This window comes from Camarhynchus parvulus, chromosome 1 (assembly GCF_901933205.1).
Source record: "Camarhynchus parvulus chromosome 1, STF_HiC, whole genome shotgun sequence".
Lineage (NCBI taxonomy): Eukaryota > Metazoa > Chordata > Aves > Passeriformes > Thraupidae > Camarhynchus > Camarhynchus parvulus.
Window position 1 is genome coordinate 11,068,714 of NC_044571.1, and position 16,738 is coordinate 11,085,451.

General features: G+C 36.5%; 1 protein-coding gene across 8 annotated transcripts in view; it reads left to right on the top strand.

The window, feature by feature from the left end:
• DMD (dystrophin) overlaps positions 1 to 16,738 on the top strand; it is a 1,148,514-nt gene that overhangs the window by 962,934 nt on the left and 168,842 nt on the right. For all 8 annotated transcript variants that reach the window (XM_030961382.1, XM_030961390.1, XM_030961407.1 and 5 more), the window contains one exon: positions 539 to 807. In XM_030961382.1, the coding sequence (XP_030817242.1) occupies positions 539 to 807 (269 nt within the window). The remainder of the gene's footprint in view (positions 1 to 538; positions 808 to 16,738) is intronic.

Consider the following 16,738-nt stretch of genomic DNA (forward strand, 5'->3'; position numbering starts at 1 on the left):
GAAACTAAGCTAAAAATATAGATGAAAGCAAGCCTTAGCAATCCTTCTGAACACTGTGGTACTAAATAGACATGCATATTTATAAGCAGATTTTGAAACTGCCTTTAAACCTTCAGGACCTATCTATAATTATAGCCTCATTTGAGGGCTCAAAGCTGCAATTTAAGCTAAAATTCACCTTGTAGTCTCAGTACTACAGGAGATCCCAAATCCACCTAATTGCAGCAAAAGCTTCACAGTGATTAATATTTATCTACGTGCAGAAAAATTGTGCTGAATCAGTTGATAAACTTCTAACTACACCTTGCATGTTTCAAAATACCTTTATGTACATAATGCAGATTTTGCTGATTTTTATGGTGGCAAGATTTAAGGTTTTTTTAAGATATTTTGAAACAAGAATACATTAATAAAGCAAATTTCACAGGTGCCTTGGGTTACGAAGAGTTTCTTACTGAGATTTTAACCTATCCGGATGGCAACTGCATCAGTTCTAAGACAGAATATTTCTTAAAAGTCTCTCCACTTTCACATTTAGATCTGTCACCTGAGGAGAGAGCCCACAATGTCACCAAACTTCTGCAAAGGCAAGCAGATGAGGTCAGAACGGAGTGGGACAAGCTGAATCTACAGTCTGCTGATTGGCAAAAGAAGATCGACGACGCTCTTGAGAGACTGCAGGGCCTTCAGGAGGCCATGGATGAGCTGGACCTGAAGCTGCGCCAGGCTGAGGCATTCAAGGGGTCCTGGCAGCCAGTGGGGGATCTCCTCATCGACTCTCTGCAGGATCACTTGGAAAAAGTCAAGGTACCTGACATATATCAGTATTTCTGAGCATAAAATAGTTCATTGCATGAATCTCCATATATGCCATTATCTTTTAGAGTTGATATCTTTGTTCCATAGCGATTTATATTAAAAAGTGCATTGAGAATGTATATTGCTGACATGGGTAAAAGCACTGTAGAAATGTGTAAAAATCCGCAGCACACTCACTGTCAACTCAGGAGATGCCAAATTGGCAGTTGAAGAAAGCAAAATAAAATAGATAGGAGAATATATGATAAAAGTTTATTGAATTAACTTTTTGCTATATTATATTTTCTTAAGCATGATGTATATGTAGTTGTTTCTATATAATTGTAGAGTAAATTTTATACAATTTGAAGTATATGGTTTTTCATTATGATGGTATTTGATTCTGTCTTTTTTGATAAATAGGCTTCATAACTAAAGATAGTCTTTAAAAAAAAGCAGCAATCCTGGAAAAATTGTCATTATTTTCTGTAACTTAATGCTTATCTGCTTTTAAGGATTGTTTCATAAAATCATTGCTTATCGAGAAACTTGGGCAGACTTGTCCTCTTTCAGCATGACTGCTATGGACAGACTTGATAAATAATACAGGATTCCTTCAGCCAGAGCACAATAGAGGCAGCTGCCATTTTGATAAGAACAAAGTGCCTCTGTTCCAGTCACATAAATGGGAATCATCAGTCATTTTGAAAGAGACCTGAGCTAACTGTTATTTTTCTAGATGAACATTAGGATCTAAGAAAAGGAAGTAGAATGACTAATGGCAAGAAAAATATTCCTCTAAAAATCTAATGTAGTTTATTAAAATGAAAGTCCTCGAGTTTTAATCACACAGAAAGCTTAATGAGCGTCCTGTGCAGATGCTGTACAAGAACAAATGAAATAGTAGCTGATGAACAGCTAGCTGCAAAATTTGTTTATCTTCATTTAAATTCATAAATGAACAGAAGAAATCTATTTATAAATTCTCAGAAAATGCTATTACAACAATGTTTTAGTTTTGGGTTTTTTAAATTTTGAGGAAGATATCCTGAACAGAAGCACTGAACCTCTGATATTACTGGAAAAAAAAGCAAGTCACTTAATGCTAAAGCTATGACCAGGAATGTTGACTCCATAATTACAGTTCTGAGTCCTGTAATGGTTTAAAAAATAAGTAAATACATTCTAGATAACATAATTGATAACTTAATAATTGATTCACTTAAGGTTTAAATATTTTTCCTTTGCAAATATTTCCATTAAAAGCTAAATTTCTTGAAGTTACATAGCTTTCAGTTAAAAGTTGTTAGTAAAATGTAAGGTTTTTTCTTTACAAACTCTATTATCAGCCAAACATTATCCAATTGATACATTATCTATGTCTCATCCTTGCTCTGGTTTTTATGATGAGTATCATGACTGATATTACAGTATGAGGCAAATTACCTAATTTCTCTCTATACACCTAAAGAAACCCAAGCATCTTCTGAGCAGACCTTTAAAACATTGGTCATATGCAATTGCATTTCTTACAAATCCTTCTCTTAATTTGGATCACAATAGCTTTCCCAAACCTAACCTGATGAATAGCTTCCTGGGGAATGTGTTTATGTTAGTGCTGTTTGTCACTGTCCTCTTTAGTTATAGATGCTGGAGCTGCTAAGGTCGTGGTATAACTTTGAACTCATACTAAATAGTGGATCCTTATTGGATCAGTATTAATGTTGTAATATTATTATTATATATTCTTCATCTACATTAATGTACAAATTGGTGTTCTTCTCTGACTGTGAGGGCAAGAGATAGTTTCACCATCTGCTCCAAAGGATACAACCTAGACTAGAGGGTATCTAGAACCAAACTATTCTTCAGACTTCTGTGCTGTCATCTGTCATTCTCCCTTTTTTCTTCTCTCATATGAGTGGTCTGATCTGCAGGCTGAAACGTAGCTTACTTTCTTAATAACACCCATTCTTTCTGTCTCCCTTCCAAGCATATCTTTCTGTCCAGAAACCATCATTTAACTGTCTTAAATTCATTTCAAGTCCAAATGAATCTATCATTAGTCCCATAATATCCATTGCCTGATCAGTTTGATTGTAGCTCAAGTCACATATTAGACATGGTCTATGACTTCTACTCCCGTCTGCAGCAAACTCGATGCTTTCTCCTTGCAATCACTAACAAAATGTTATTTTCATCAGCATGCCTGGAACACTTAGGGTCTCATGAGACCACCACTCATATTTTATATTAAGCTTTTGCTGCTATGCAACTGATATGCAATCATGCCTACCTCATCCGCTTGGTATCTTATTCAAAGACCCATTCCAGGAATTGATGGTAGAACCAATTTCTCTGTCTTTCTTCCCCAAAGATTCTCCTTTGCCATGCAAAACTGTGATAATGATTATGCTAACAGCATGCAACAATCATTACATGTCGTGCTGATACCTCCTCACTGTTTTGCTGTCTCTCTGCAGACATCTGCAGAGAAATACTAACAGAAATTTGTACCCATAGGAAGTTTCAGGTTTTTATACTTTTCCACTCTGGAAAATTAGGTTTCTTAAACTAAAAGGCATTGTTTTGAGATGTTGTGCACAGAGTTTTGTGCCTGAGAAGCCAATTTTAATGGTGTGGTTTATTTTTAGCTAAAGGTAGTTCGGCTACTCTCAACATACTCAGGAAAGCACAATGCAAAGCACTTTTTTCTGCCAGTAATATTTTAACATACCACTAGCAGCAATATAACTGCTTCAGTTTTCTGTCATACACAGCACTGTAAGGGAACAGCAGAGCCTCTACACTCCATGAGTATATCTACATCCTAATTTTTTATTTTTTTTGTAACCTCCGTGAAACAAAACAAAACAATCAAACAAAACCAAACTCAAAACAAAGAAAAAACTCAACAACAAAAATAATGAAAAGTGGGCAGTAGTGTCTGTGGTTTCTTTAGTTCAAAATAGAAGAGCATATCTCTAGAACACCTTCCAAATAAAGGGCTATTCATGTAGAATCAGGTAGACTTTTTTCAATTAACTCCAGTCTGCTATAAGATAATTAGCTCTCCCTCACTGTCACAAAAAGAGGGCACCTTGACTCAGTATACTGATTGATAACTGTGAAAAGCAGAACAGAATTTGGTGACATGAGTCTTGTATTTTTCTGCAAGGAATTTTCATGAAAGTCTTAGCCTTGCTGCTTAAGAACTGCTGGTTGTTCTTGCAGATTCACTTTTATAGTTATGAGTAAAGCAGTTACATGGACTTTGTGTATAGATTATGGACTTTATGTATTTAATGTAACAAGGACATTCATAAAGGCTGCAAGTATCCTTTTAAATTCTTTTTTCAAAGCCTATTTACAATTTCAATACAATTTCTTGTTGAATTATATGCTGTTTATTTCAGTCTTTCTTCAGCTTAATTGACAGTTGAAGTCAGTTGTATGTCACTGACAAATGTTCACTGGAAAATGTCAGCCTGAAATTTATTTATTTGTAAAACAAATAGAGCTTGCAGTTATTCATAAATCAGAAATGAACTGATCACTGATCTGCTCATCATCTACTCCAAAATGACTCACTGTGTGCGGGGACTGGGGACAATCCTTTTGTCCCATCTTTCCTGTGATGAGACAAAATGAGACAAAAGTAAGACAACCACTTCAAATAATTAGCTGAGTTTCGGTTGTGTTCATATCCAGCCATAGAAAGAAAGTAAATGGATTTGCAAAGATTGAAATTCCATATTATTACAAGCATTTTAGTACTAAATCAGCAACCTCAGTTTCAGGACACTGAAGGAGGATAGTTAGTTCATCATCATCATCATCAACATCATCATAATTTACTATATATTTTTCTGTAGTCCACTTTGGTACTCTTCAGCTACTGCTGTGCTGTAGAGAGGTATTTCAGCAAAGTGAACTCTTACAGTGGTGTTATGAGGGAACTCTGCTGACAGCTGCCTAATATGGAGATTCTGACAGCAGAGGTGTTGAATTTTTAATTTATGTTTTCATCCCAAAATTATTTTAAAGGCTTGGTTAATTGATAATTTTCTATCCTTTCAAAAAAAATTGATTTTTATATGGAGCTATTAGGGGTCACATAGAGGGAAATTAATGAATGACACCTAGAAGCAAGCCAATAGTCCCCATTCATCCCCTCCTACCAATGGAGATCAGTACTGGAGTACTGGAGATCAGTTTTGAACAGATCAATAGAATCTATGCAGGAAATAATTACCTGGAAGATGTATTGATAACCAGAATTTCCAATCAGCTTGATATCAATAGCAGTGCCATATCCTTGTTAAGCCAAATAGAGGTCAGATTGCAATGTGATGCCTATTCTCTTGTTAATTTTTGCAAACATAAAATTATGCTATGCACCAAACTAAGTTAGCAGAGCTCTTGCTGTCCAGTCTGTAACATAAAATGGCATTACACATATAGCAGCTTCTGAGATATTTTTTCATTCTTTTTCTTTACTGATAAACTTTCTACAATATCTACACTTCTTACTATTCTTAGTTTTGAAAAACACAAAAATGCTAAAGTATTTTATATCCAGAGTTTTAGACTATGAACTATTATTTGATTAGTTATTTTCAAACTGTTTGTACAATTAGATGACAGCATCAGTTCATTGTTGAATAGGAAACTCTTTGCCTGCAGCGTGGGAGATGGAAGTGTTAATGTTTTCTTCATACTATAACTAAAGCAATTACAGTTACAAATGGCTCTCAAGCTTACAATTTCATACAAATCATTCTGTGAAAGAATCATACAATAGTTATTTATGACATGTTCTTAAACTGCTTCAAAATGCATATACATTTTTTCAGTTTAATTTGAAGCCAGCTGTTACCAGCAAGAGCTATAATCAATCTGGGTTAAGATGTTGTATTTCCTTAAGTGAGTCTCCTAATCAGTTCTGTGCTGGACTCTGGGAATTTTAAAACTATTATATACAGAATACCCATTTCCTACTAATGAATTTTCCAGCTATCCAAAACCCCAAAAATCACTTCCTAAGAAAATTAGAAATTATCTTTATAAACAGGTTTTGTATTAGTAAAATATTTGTAATTTAGAGATTGTTGTAAGATGCTATAAAAGGAGGAGATTATCTCATGGCATACTAGAGGACCTCTAGGTTTTAAAAATAAATATGGTCAATAAAACCAGAATTTACAAAATATCAACTCTTCATCAACTGTTTAACTGCTAATATAAACTAAAACAACATTAGAGTACATAAGAGAATAATAAAATCCTTTTTAAAATAAACCAAAACCATACTGAAATTCACTGGAACACTTTGACATCCTACAGATGTCCTTGTGATATATAATATTCCTGTGAATTTAAATATTTGTGTAGTTTGCTATAATGAAAGAAATACTTGAAGTCTGTTCAATTTGTTAATGGTCAACTTTTAAGATGCTTTTATACATCAAAGACACTTCAGCTAACCACATTACTGAATTGGTGACAGCCTGGTATGCTGTTTTTCCCATTTTTAAATGTATTTTTATACAAGAGAGAATATAGTAGGGTTGTTAGGTTGTCACTGTTGAGAGCAAGTTTAATTTGCTAAGGCTTTTCTTAAATATGAAATTGAGTTAAAAACCATGAACTGTGTTGTCATGTAGTTGTACCAGACTTTAGCTCTGGTATGTTTCTTATCTTGTAGGAGATGAAAGTTACTCAGTTGTGTCCTGTGGTCTCTCAATCTCATTTAAACAGCTTATGAATCAATTTATTTTCTTATACAAAAAGAAATATGTTCAAAAGTGGTTGTTTAGTATATAATAATCAGGTAGTTTTACTGATACAAATTTAATTTAAAAGATAATCTGCCTTATGTTCTTTCTATGTAATCAGTCAGATAAGATTGGAGTTCTTTATGGCAATAGCCTAAAACTAAATCCATTTTAAATACCTGAAGCAAACAATCATTCCCTCTGCTGACTTCTTTTGCAATAAGTTATATATTTCTTATCTCATGTTTAGATGCTACCACTGTATCTATAGTTTTTACAGAGACTAGATGACATAGGTTTTTTGTCTATATCAAGATACCTGTTTTAAAGAAGAATGCAAAATCTTGTTTTGCATAGGAATAATAAGAATGATGATGAGCAGGCAGTGAAATCCTTGTCTTTTAAAATTACAACTGCTCTTCACCATACTACTTATTGGGAAACAGTAGCATAATTGTGATATAGGAAAAGCAGCGTTGCTCTGCTAACAAAGAAGAAACAAAAATGAGTATTCTTTAATTAACTTTCTGAGGAATCACTGCTAGTGTAAGGAGCAGCTACTTGTAGACCACTTTATAAAGAAGAAGCACATGGAAAAGAACTGTACCAATTTAACCCAATTTCTATCAGATTTGTGTTAACTATATTATTGCAATTATTAGTAGAGCATATTAACTATTTTCTCTTTGATTAAGTATGTTTGGGCTAAAAAATATTGATAGCTTTTCCCTGACAACTAGTGCAGGAAAATTCTTGAGCTCTAAAAAGGCTAACCAGTCCAGGTGGAAATCTTTTCTACCTCCAACCCAGTTTGGTAGAAGATGCTATTATTAGATCAACATATTTCATTTAGAGCCAAATTTTTCCTTGTATGAATTCACCCTGCTGATTTCAGTGGGAGTTCAGCATGCACATCTGCAGGCAGATTTTGACTTTTTAAGTATTGGCAATCTCTGATCTTGGTTTCTGATACCCTGCTGAGAGAACTGACTAATACGTGTATAAAGACTTGTCTGCCGTTTTATGCCTCTGAAGTTCAGAATTGAGGTCAGACCAGAACATTTTTAAGAGATTTCTCTTTATCAGTTTATCAGAGGGAAGAATGAGACTTGAGCTTTTAGAAGGAGAATTAAACATTAATTTTTAAGTACCTAAGTGGCATGGTTATAGCAGGGACTCTGACAATTAGCATTGCTTTTTGTTTCAAGTTTGCCATATAAATGCAGCATGCATAGATGTTAGTCTGATGGTGAAGTATTAACATTCCAGGGCATGACATTAAATCAAAGATGCTCTTGAACTGTTTTGGTTCTGTTCAAAAGCCTTCTTTTTCTTATGACCTGGAAATGTAAATATTTAGCCATGAGGGAAAAAAAGTTCAATGTGAGCAACACATTTCTTACTATGGGACCATTTTATTCAGGCTTTCCTAAGTGAGTGTGGCACAGGGAGCTGTGTGGCTAAAGGGAGCAAAATTATATCTAAGGAGTATTTATAACATAACTCTGATCTCCTATATATGGTCTGCTACTGAAATCTCCTATGCAAGGAAAAAGGACATACCAGAAATTATTGTATAACCAGGCACACGGACATTCACTGAAACAGGAGAGGAAGCAAAAGGGAAGAGTACCCGAAATTAATTTTAATGTTGTTTGTTTCTGTGATGAGGCAATTTTTTCCATGAAAAAAATCTGTCAGTACTGTGTTTCTAATGAAATCTTTTCTTAAAACATTGACAAAATTAATTCTTGGGAACAATCAGGTGTGTAGATTCTGTAATGATATTGTTTCTATGACATGGGAAAATCAATGAGCAAAGTAAAATCAATTTATCAAGCTCCTGTGCTGGTACCCAGTAATTGTCTAGGGACTGTTTGATGTAGGGAGTGCAATGAATGTTAGATTGCCTGGAATGTTTATCAGGGAACCAGTGAGTTACACATTTCTCATTTTCATCTTTATAAATTTAAGGCCTCATTTTTTTGGCAAAGGTTAACCCATAATAAAACTTTATAATTGCTACTTAGCACTTTTATAGTGCTTCTCATGTTCCAGATAGTATGAGTTAATTTTCTCAGCTTCTTTCTGAGACTGCAATAGAAGTATTATCCTCAGTTTACAAATAGGGCAATTACATCAGTGAAAATAATTTGTCCAGACAGCAATGCCACTCAAATTATTCTTAAATTTTACCTGAAAATTGTTTTATTTTAGTTGGGTTCAATTGCTCATTGGATTAAGAATGATAGTTTTCATCAGTCACAGCAGAAGCCACTGTCGCCCATTTCCCAGAGGCACAACCTTCTCCCTCTAAAGACGTGGGAGTGTTCAAGGCCAGGCTGGATGGAGCACTGAGCAACCTGGTCTAGTGAAAGGTTCCCAGTCTATGGCAGAAGGGTTGGAAATAGATGATCTTAAAGGTCCCTTCTGACCCAAGCCATGCTGTGATTCTCTGTTGACCTGGTGTTTCACTCATGCCCACTCCACACACGTCGTAGAGAGGAGATGAGATTTTCAATCTTAATTCAAGAGTTGGACACAGAGCTTTCAAAAAAGCTGCAGGTCCATCTGACCATGAATATCTGCAGATATTTGAGACTGACTGAGCTGTAAGAACCTCTTTTGGCCTTAAGTTCTTTGAAAAACTTTATCCCCCTTACTAGAGGTAGTAATTATCAACTTTATGAGGCTAAACATTATGAAATACCTACATGGTAAACTTAAAGACATGAGAGAAGCAAACAGAGACTTATCTTAAGATCTCTAGTAGCTTTTTGTTAGAAAAAATGAGGAATTCCTGAAGCTTGTAGTCTGAATTGTTTAATGTTGGTCAAGTGTCAGAAAACAATCTGTGTTTTAGTTGTCTCTAAGCTAAAATTTTGTATGTATCCATATTTTTCCTCCTGAGCTACAGCATCTGCCTGCTGATATCTGGAAGCTTGAGGTGTTTTGTAATTTTATGATACAGGTGTTGCAATCTTTCTGGTTTAAACTGCTTTCCTTTATTTTTGTCAGTGTGCTGGTTTTAAAACCCAGTTGGAAAATAAACCCCACTGAAACTGTTCCCTTCCCCCTCACCCTCCTCTCCATAAGAGGGAGACAAAAACAGAGATTCTGAATTAAGGAGAATTTACTTGAAAAGCAGCAATGAAATTAGAAAAACTAACAGGAACAGCAACAGCATTAATAGCAAAAGTATACAAAAGACTGTGTGATTTACATAGAAAAAAGGTTATTCACTGGCCAAGGCTGTCCGTGGCCACCAAGATAAAAGGCAAAAATGGCCCTGGACCCTCCATGGTGCCCCTTTTTCCCCATTCCAGTCAACACCCCAGGTTTGTTCCAGAAAACCACCCCTCAGCAATGACATGGAAGGTACGGAGTATGGAATACACCTTAGGCTAACCCAGAGGCCAGCAGCTCCATCCTGTGCACGACCCCCAGCCCCAGCCCCTGCCCAGCTTTTCCCTGATTTCTCTCACAACTACAGTGAGAAAACCAACTCTGTCCTGACCAAAAGTGGGAGAGTCAGTGAAATAGTGCATTTGCCTTTAAAATGCCATGCTGCTTTACAGCACAATAGAGATTTGCTTTGTGCAATTGTTTTCTGAGCACAAGGAGTTGCTATAACCTGAAAGAGCTTTTGGTGGTGAACACGGGTTATGATTCAACCTTTTGTGTTTGTATATCTAACATACATTGTGTACAAATTAACTATTAGCAATAGATACTGTGTTATTAATTATTTAAAAACAATTTCACTGAGTCTACAACCTAAGCATATATACTTTTCAAGTACTTTTAGCTTTAATAGTGCTGACTAAAACCATACTAAAGGGAAATTTGGGAAATTTTCCTTTGCAAAATTTATTTTATGTTTCTTGTGACCTTCATGTAGTCATTGTTAGGCTTTCAGATCGCACTTTGAAATCCTTCTAGTTATTTACAGGTACTTCATCTCTTCTTGGTTGCAAAGTAACTGAGTAATTGACTTTGATTATATGGAAAAATTGGTGTGGAGCTGTTTATAACACTTCAGCAGTCATGGGCTCTGCCATGACATGGTTAGAGTTGTTCTTGTAGAGTGAATTACAATCTAAATTTGCTTATTTACTTTTCCCTCTCCATGGAGGAGAACACAATTTCAGAATAAATGACAAGGCAGGAGCATAGCTTGTATTTGTTCAGGAATCATAAAACTGTATATCTGCTGTTGATTTTAAATAAATAAATAAATAGATCAAAAATTATAGTAATCTAGTGATCTGTGTTTCAGGATAAGTGCATCTATTTGTTAGTATGCTTCTGTTCATTAAATTAGACATCCTAATAAATATTTTCTACTAGATATAGCATTGCTACAAATTATAGCTTTTTCCCTTGATGGTTCAGAAAAGAAGAAAATTAACACCTGGCATTAGTTCATTTTTCATTTCATCTATTCAAATTTTAATAACCTTATTTTTAAAGAAATACTAAGTTAGTCTTCCAAATCGAAGGAAATAACTTTTGAAAAATGTAATGTTTTACTGATTTAGAAATACAGAATTCAAAATGGGAGAGAACTTAAAGGGAATTTGATTTTCTTCCTCCCTTGATGTTTTTTGTTTGAACTATTTTTATCCCAGAAGAGGATTTATATTCTACTGTAGTGCATTCTTGCTTGGTCATTTCTGAGTTTATAAAAATATATAGGATGGAAAATTAAATCAGCTGAAATCCATTTTGTCTCAACACCGCCTGTCCCCAGGAGCACTACAATCAAATAAAAATACAGGGTGAGTTTAAAAGCAAGCTAAGTGTAGCATATTGAGCTGCAGGCTGACAAACCCAGGTTTCAATGAAATTTGAATCAGACTACACCAAACCCCTCGAAGAAGAAACAAATCATTTTGAACGAAAAAGATGGACACTGTTAAACTGTCCTGGGAAAGTTCAAAATTGTGTGGTTTTAAATATAAAATGAGAATTGCTCTGGCCCATGAACACTTCTCCACTTGGACACCAAGTGAGCTGAGGGGAGAATCCTCAGTGCTGGGAACCTGCTGTGGCAGGTGTAGGGCAAGCACTCACCTTACTGTGCACATGGATCCTGCTCTGATTGAGCTGCAGCTGCTGCTTGTGTGAAACCTTCCCACAGCAGAAATTCATCTGACACAGGAGAACTTTTCTCCCTAAGTCATCTCATATTTTCTTAATAGACCCAGATGTTCTTTTCTGTCTCTTTCACTGGTTGTGAGAATTGAGGTTTAACATAAGCCAGTGCTAGCAGGAGACTCTTCTATTGGAGGGAATTCTTCAGGAAAATGTCAGGCTGGCATGAGGCCACAGCCTTGTGTAAGTGCTGCTCACAGAGCAGGGAAACAGACTTTGTCTGTAGGCACTGTTGGTCTTTTCCTGAAATCTGCTTCATACTAAGTGTGAGAAATAACCATGATGGAACATGTAAGGGCATGATCATGCTCACAATTCTGGTCATACCTGAGTCCTAATGGGATGCAGTCATGAGTGCAGAATGAGTTGTCAGATGTTATTGAAAGGCCATTATCGATTGTCTTTAAGAGTCACAGCAACTGGGAAAAGTTCTTGCATCCTGGAAGAGAGCAAGTGTCACTCTCACCTTCAAGTAGGATAGGACAAAGGGCTCAAGCACTTACAGGTTATTGAGCCTCACCCAAATCTCTGGGAATGTGATGGAACAATCTGGGAATGTGATTTTAAACAATCTCCAGGCATATGAAGGACTAGAAAGTTGCATTGGAGGCAAGTCATATGTGAGGTATCACAGTGGTTGAATCAATAAAATTTAATATTTGCATTAATGAAATGGTCCCTGGGACAGACTTCACCTTCAGTAATTATCCACTTGATACAAAAGTGGGAGAAACAGCCATTACACCAGATGGTTGTGCTGTCATTCACACGGACCCTGACAGCATGGAGAATTTACACTGAGGGGAACTTCAGAAGTTGTTGGAGTTCAACAAGGAGAAATGCCAAGTCCTGTGTCCTGGGAGGAGGAGCCCCAGCTAACAATACACACTCAAAACCAATAGGCCAGAAAGCAACTCTGAAGAGAAGAACCTTAGGGTGCTGGTAGACAAACAGCTGACAGGAACACACTCTTAAAATCCAGTTATTACAATTACCAGGGAGATGCCTCTGCCTGAATTAAGGTGCAAACAGGACCATATGCTGAAGTCAATAGTATGGATTTTATTTAACAGTAAAATGTGAGGTAGAGACATAGAAAGAAATAGAAAATAATTGAGGGGGGAAGAGGGAGGGGAGAAAGACAGCGAGAGAGAGAAAGAGATCAGATGGAATGATAGTCACCACCCATGGATCCAGCAGTATCCCACTGATCCTCTTCACCCTGGGCTTCTCAGTACTGGGGGTTCCAAGGTTGCTCAGAACTTCTCACCATTTATACACTTCAGCAAAAAAAAAGGAATCAATGCTCATTGGCTACACAGTTCTCTCATTCAGTTGGTTAAATGATTCCCTCACTTCCAATGCTAATTAGTCCCATTTTGTTCTTTCTATTTGTTTGAGTCAGTGGCCTCCTGTCTTTAGTCAGCAGGCAGTTCCCCCCGCACCAGCCCCAGCCCCAGCCAGCTACCAGCACAGCTGCTGAGCTGGCCTTCCCACAGACTCCTTGCAGTGAAACATCCTTCTCCCCAGCTTCACTTTCCTTCCCTTAGACCTGAGATGATTAGACATGAGTACCACCTTTATATTATCTCAAGTTCCTGTCAGGGTGGGTTAACTCACAGTCCAAATTTCAGGAACCCAGAAGGCATGTTTGGGATGGGATGGGCTGGGCTTTGGTGGTCACAGATGACCAGTTGCTTCTTTGCGTGCTTTGCTACAGTGGCAAAGTCCTTCAGTGATGCTAAGAGCATTTGACCAAATTGTGATCTTTAAGTCTCTTACCCAGACCCTCATGGCAAAGAAGGCTGACAGCACCCTGGGGCGCATTAGGCAGAACATTGCCATCAGGGTGAGGGAGGTGGTCCTTCCTCTCTGCTCAGCCATGGTCCACCTGGAGGAGAAGTCCAGCTTTTGGGCTCCAGGGTATGAGAAAGGTATGGATTTCACTGGAACAGGTCCACTGCAGGACCACAAATAAGGTCACAGGACTGAAACACTTTCCTGTGAGGAGAGGCTGAGAGAGCTGGGACAGCTCAGCCTTGAGACTCAAGGCAGATCAGTATTTTATCAGTGTGTAGAAATTCCTGATGAGAGGGAATGAAGAGAAAGCTGGAGCCTTCTTAGTACTGTCCACTGACGAGAGACAATGGGCACAAATTAAAACCCATCAAGTTCCACCTCAATATAAGGAGAGACACCTGTGGCTGTTCAAACACTGGCTCAGGTTGCCCAGAGAAGTGATAGAGTCTTGATTACTGGAGATATTTAAAACCTGACTGGACATGGTCCTGGGCAACTGGCCCTGCTCTGAGCAGAGGGGCTGAGCTAGGTGATCTCCAGAGTTGCCTTCCAGCTTCAGCTAATCTCTGATGACAGTTTAGAGTTTTGTGAGAACAAAAACATTTTTAGGCCTTTGCAATGATTTTCAGTAGACATTCAAAATTATTTAGAAACCATTATGCATTTAAACACTAATTACTGTAAGAAATTTGTGTTCTTGCCTTCAGTTTTTGTACATGTCCAAGCTTGCACGGTCTTAAAAACTTTATTAAGAAGTGCAAAATATTTATTTCCTAAATATAGTTGCTACAATATTTAGTTCTGTATAAAGACAAGATATGAACTGCCTAAATAGTAAATACCATTGCTGGAAAACTAGAGATGATTTTCAAATTATTTTATTTTTTTCCTTCTTTTATAAAAAGCTAAGAAAAATGTTTTAAATTCCTCATGTTTAGGCTTGTAAAAATGAACACTTGTGGAACAGGATACTATGTACTGAGGCCTTGCATTTACTGTCTCTGGGGGAAACTAACTTTGGGATCAATTTTAATTTCCAATGTTGTGCTCTAAGCATAAACATAGTGTTCAAATCAAAGGCTGGTGTTGCTATAATTGCCAGTCCATAAAATTTGAGAAATAAAAATCTAGAGATGATGCCAAATTGCCTTTAACATCTTATACAGGCATCGTGCCAGTTCCATCCATAACCAAATAGATAGAGACTCATTTCCAGAAGCTGGCACTGAGCATTTAAATCATTTGATGCATTGGTGAAATGAACTTTAAAGTCTCTTTTAACTCCTGTGTGCAACCAGAGAAGGGTACTGCACTGTGAGATTCATGGTCCCTCTGCCCATGAGTATGGGAAATTCTAATGAGTCTTCATTTTTACTAGTGTGTTCAGGGTGACTCGGGAAAATATAGCTGGGGAAAATATCACACAATAATGCTGGACTAATTGTTCACATAGATTTTTTTAAACCTGTTTACAAGTCCAAGTGTTGTTAAGGAACACAAAGGACAGAATAACACCCAAAATGGGTCTGCCACCTAGCTATCTTTCACACCAGAAATGTTGCAGGTAAGTAGGAGCCAATAGGGATACTGACTATTTTAAATCATAATTGTAACGCTTAATAGCTCATTTTAAGTTTCTTATTGAATAATTGCATACCAATTGCAAATAAATAATTGTTAGATATTGTCTGTTCATTAAATACAATTTTTAAGACCAATATAGCTAAACTCAATCTCAGTACTACTGAGGTGTGCTTAAGGATATATGACTTTGTATGTGCATGCTGTTATTATCCTTTGTCAGTGGGTCGCAGACATCTTTTCATTAAAAATCCTTTCCTTAGGATTTTTTCCTCCTGAGAAGCTGAGAGGCCTCAGGAACAAAATGTAAACGATGGTTATCTGCTGCTGTGGAATGCAACAGGTGGATCTGTGATTGGCCCATCTTGGATGTTTACAATTAATGGCCAATCACAGCCCAGCTGGCTCAGACAGAGAGTCTGGGACAGCTGCCTTTGTTATCATTCCTTTCTATTCTTAGCTTAGCTAGCCTTCTAATGAAAACTTTTCTTCCATTCTTTTAGTATAGTTTTAATGTAATATATATCATAAAATAATAAATCAAGCCTTCTGAAACATGGAGTCAGATCTCTGTCTCTTCCCTCAACATAAGACCCCTGTGAACACCGTCACATCAGTGTGGCAAATGCTAAGCAGCAATGATTTCATACTCAATAAAGCTGCATAAATGCTACTTGTTCTGACAAGGCACTGTTGTGGACTACATCTAAACATACATGGTAGGTGTTTGGATCAGCAGGAATAAGGACAGTAAATGTAAAAAAGCATTTTTAATGATCTATTGGCAATTTTCAATAGCAGACAATAAAGAAAAAACAGTCCTCATTTTAGTCTTTCTCTGTGCACAAGGAATACTTGATGTTCTGGGAATATATTTCCTTTTCAGGGTGTATTTTCCAAATGGATTAATGGGATTTAGTCACCCTATTCCATTAACATCAGTGAGCTGGAAATTACAGGCACTTGACTGAAATTTGATTGGACTCCTGAACTCTGTGTTTGGCTTCTCAGCCAGCAGTTGAGCATGTGGCTGAGGGAGTAGGGGTTAAGAAATAGAAAATATGTATTGTAGAGTCAGTGTTCCTTTCTGAACTTTATGATGAATTCAGCAACAGAAACTCCATGAAGCTAGAAAAACATTTCGTATTGATTATATATATTATAAAGATATACTATATTTTATATATGTATGTTTATATACAAGTATATATAAATGCATTATATACATATATATAAATATGTACAATTAGCATAAAATACACAATGCCCATATTGAAATAAGCTTATTTTCTTTTTTTTACTCTTCTACTTGAATGATTAGTGAATTTTCTTTCAGTTTTTCTGGAACAATTTATGAATCCTAAAAGAAAAAGCAAACCTTTTCATGGCATTGAAAAAAAACCCTCCCCCTTTGGTGAATCTTAAAATAAAAAGTAGATTTTTTTTTCTCTCCTCTGAACATTGGGCAGCCTTCCAAAGCAAAATCAGTCTGTGTTAGGCTTCCTTAAATAAAAGATAAGATAAAACCAGCCACATGGCATGTGAAATGTGGAAGAAAAGACATTTGAAAATAACCCTAAGCATCAAGTTTTCATAAATTTGGAGTTGGTATTCTCTGGAAAGAG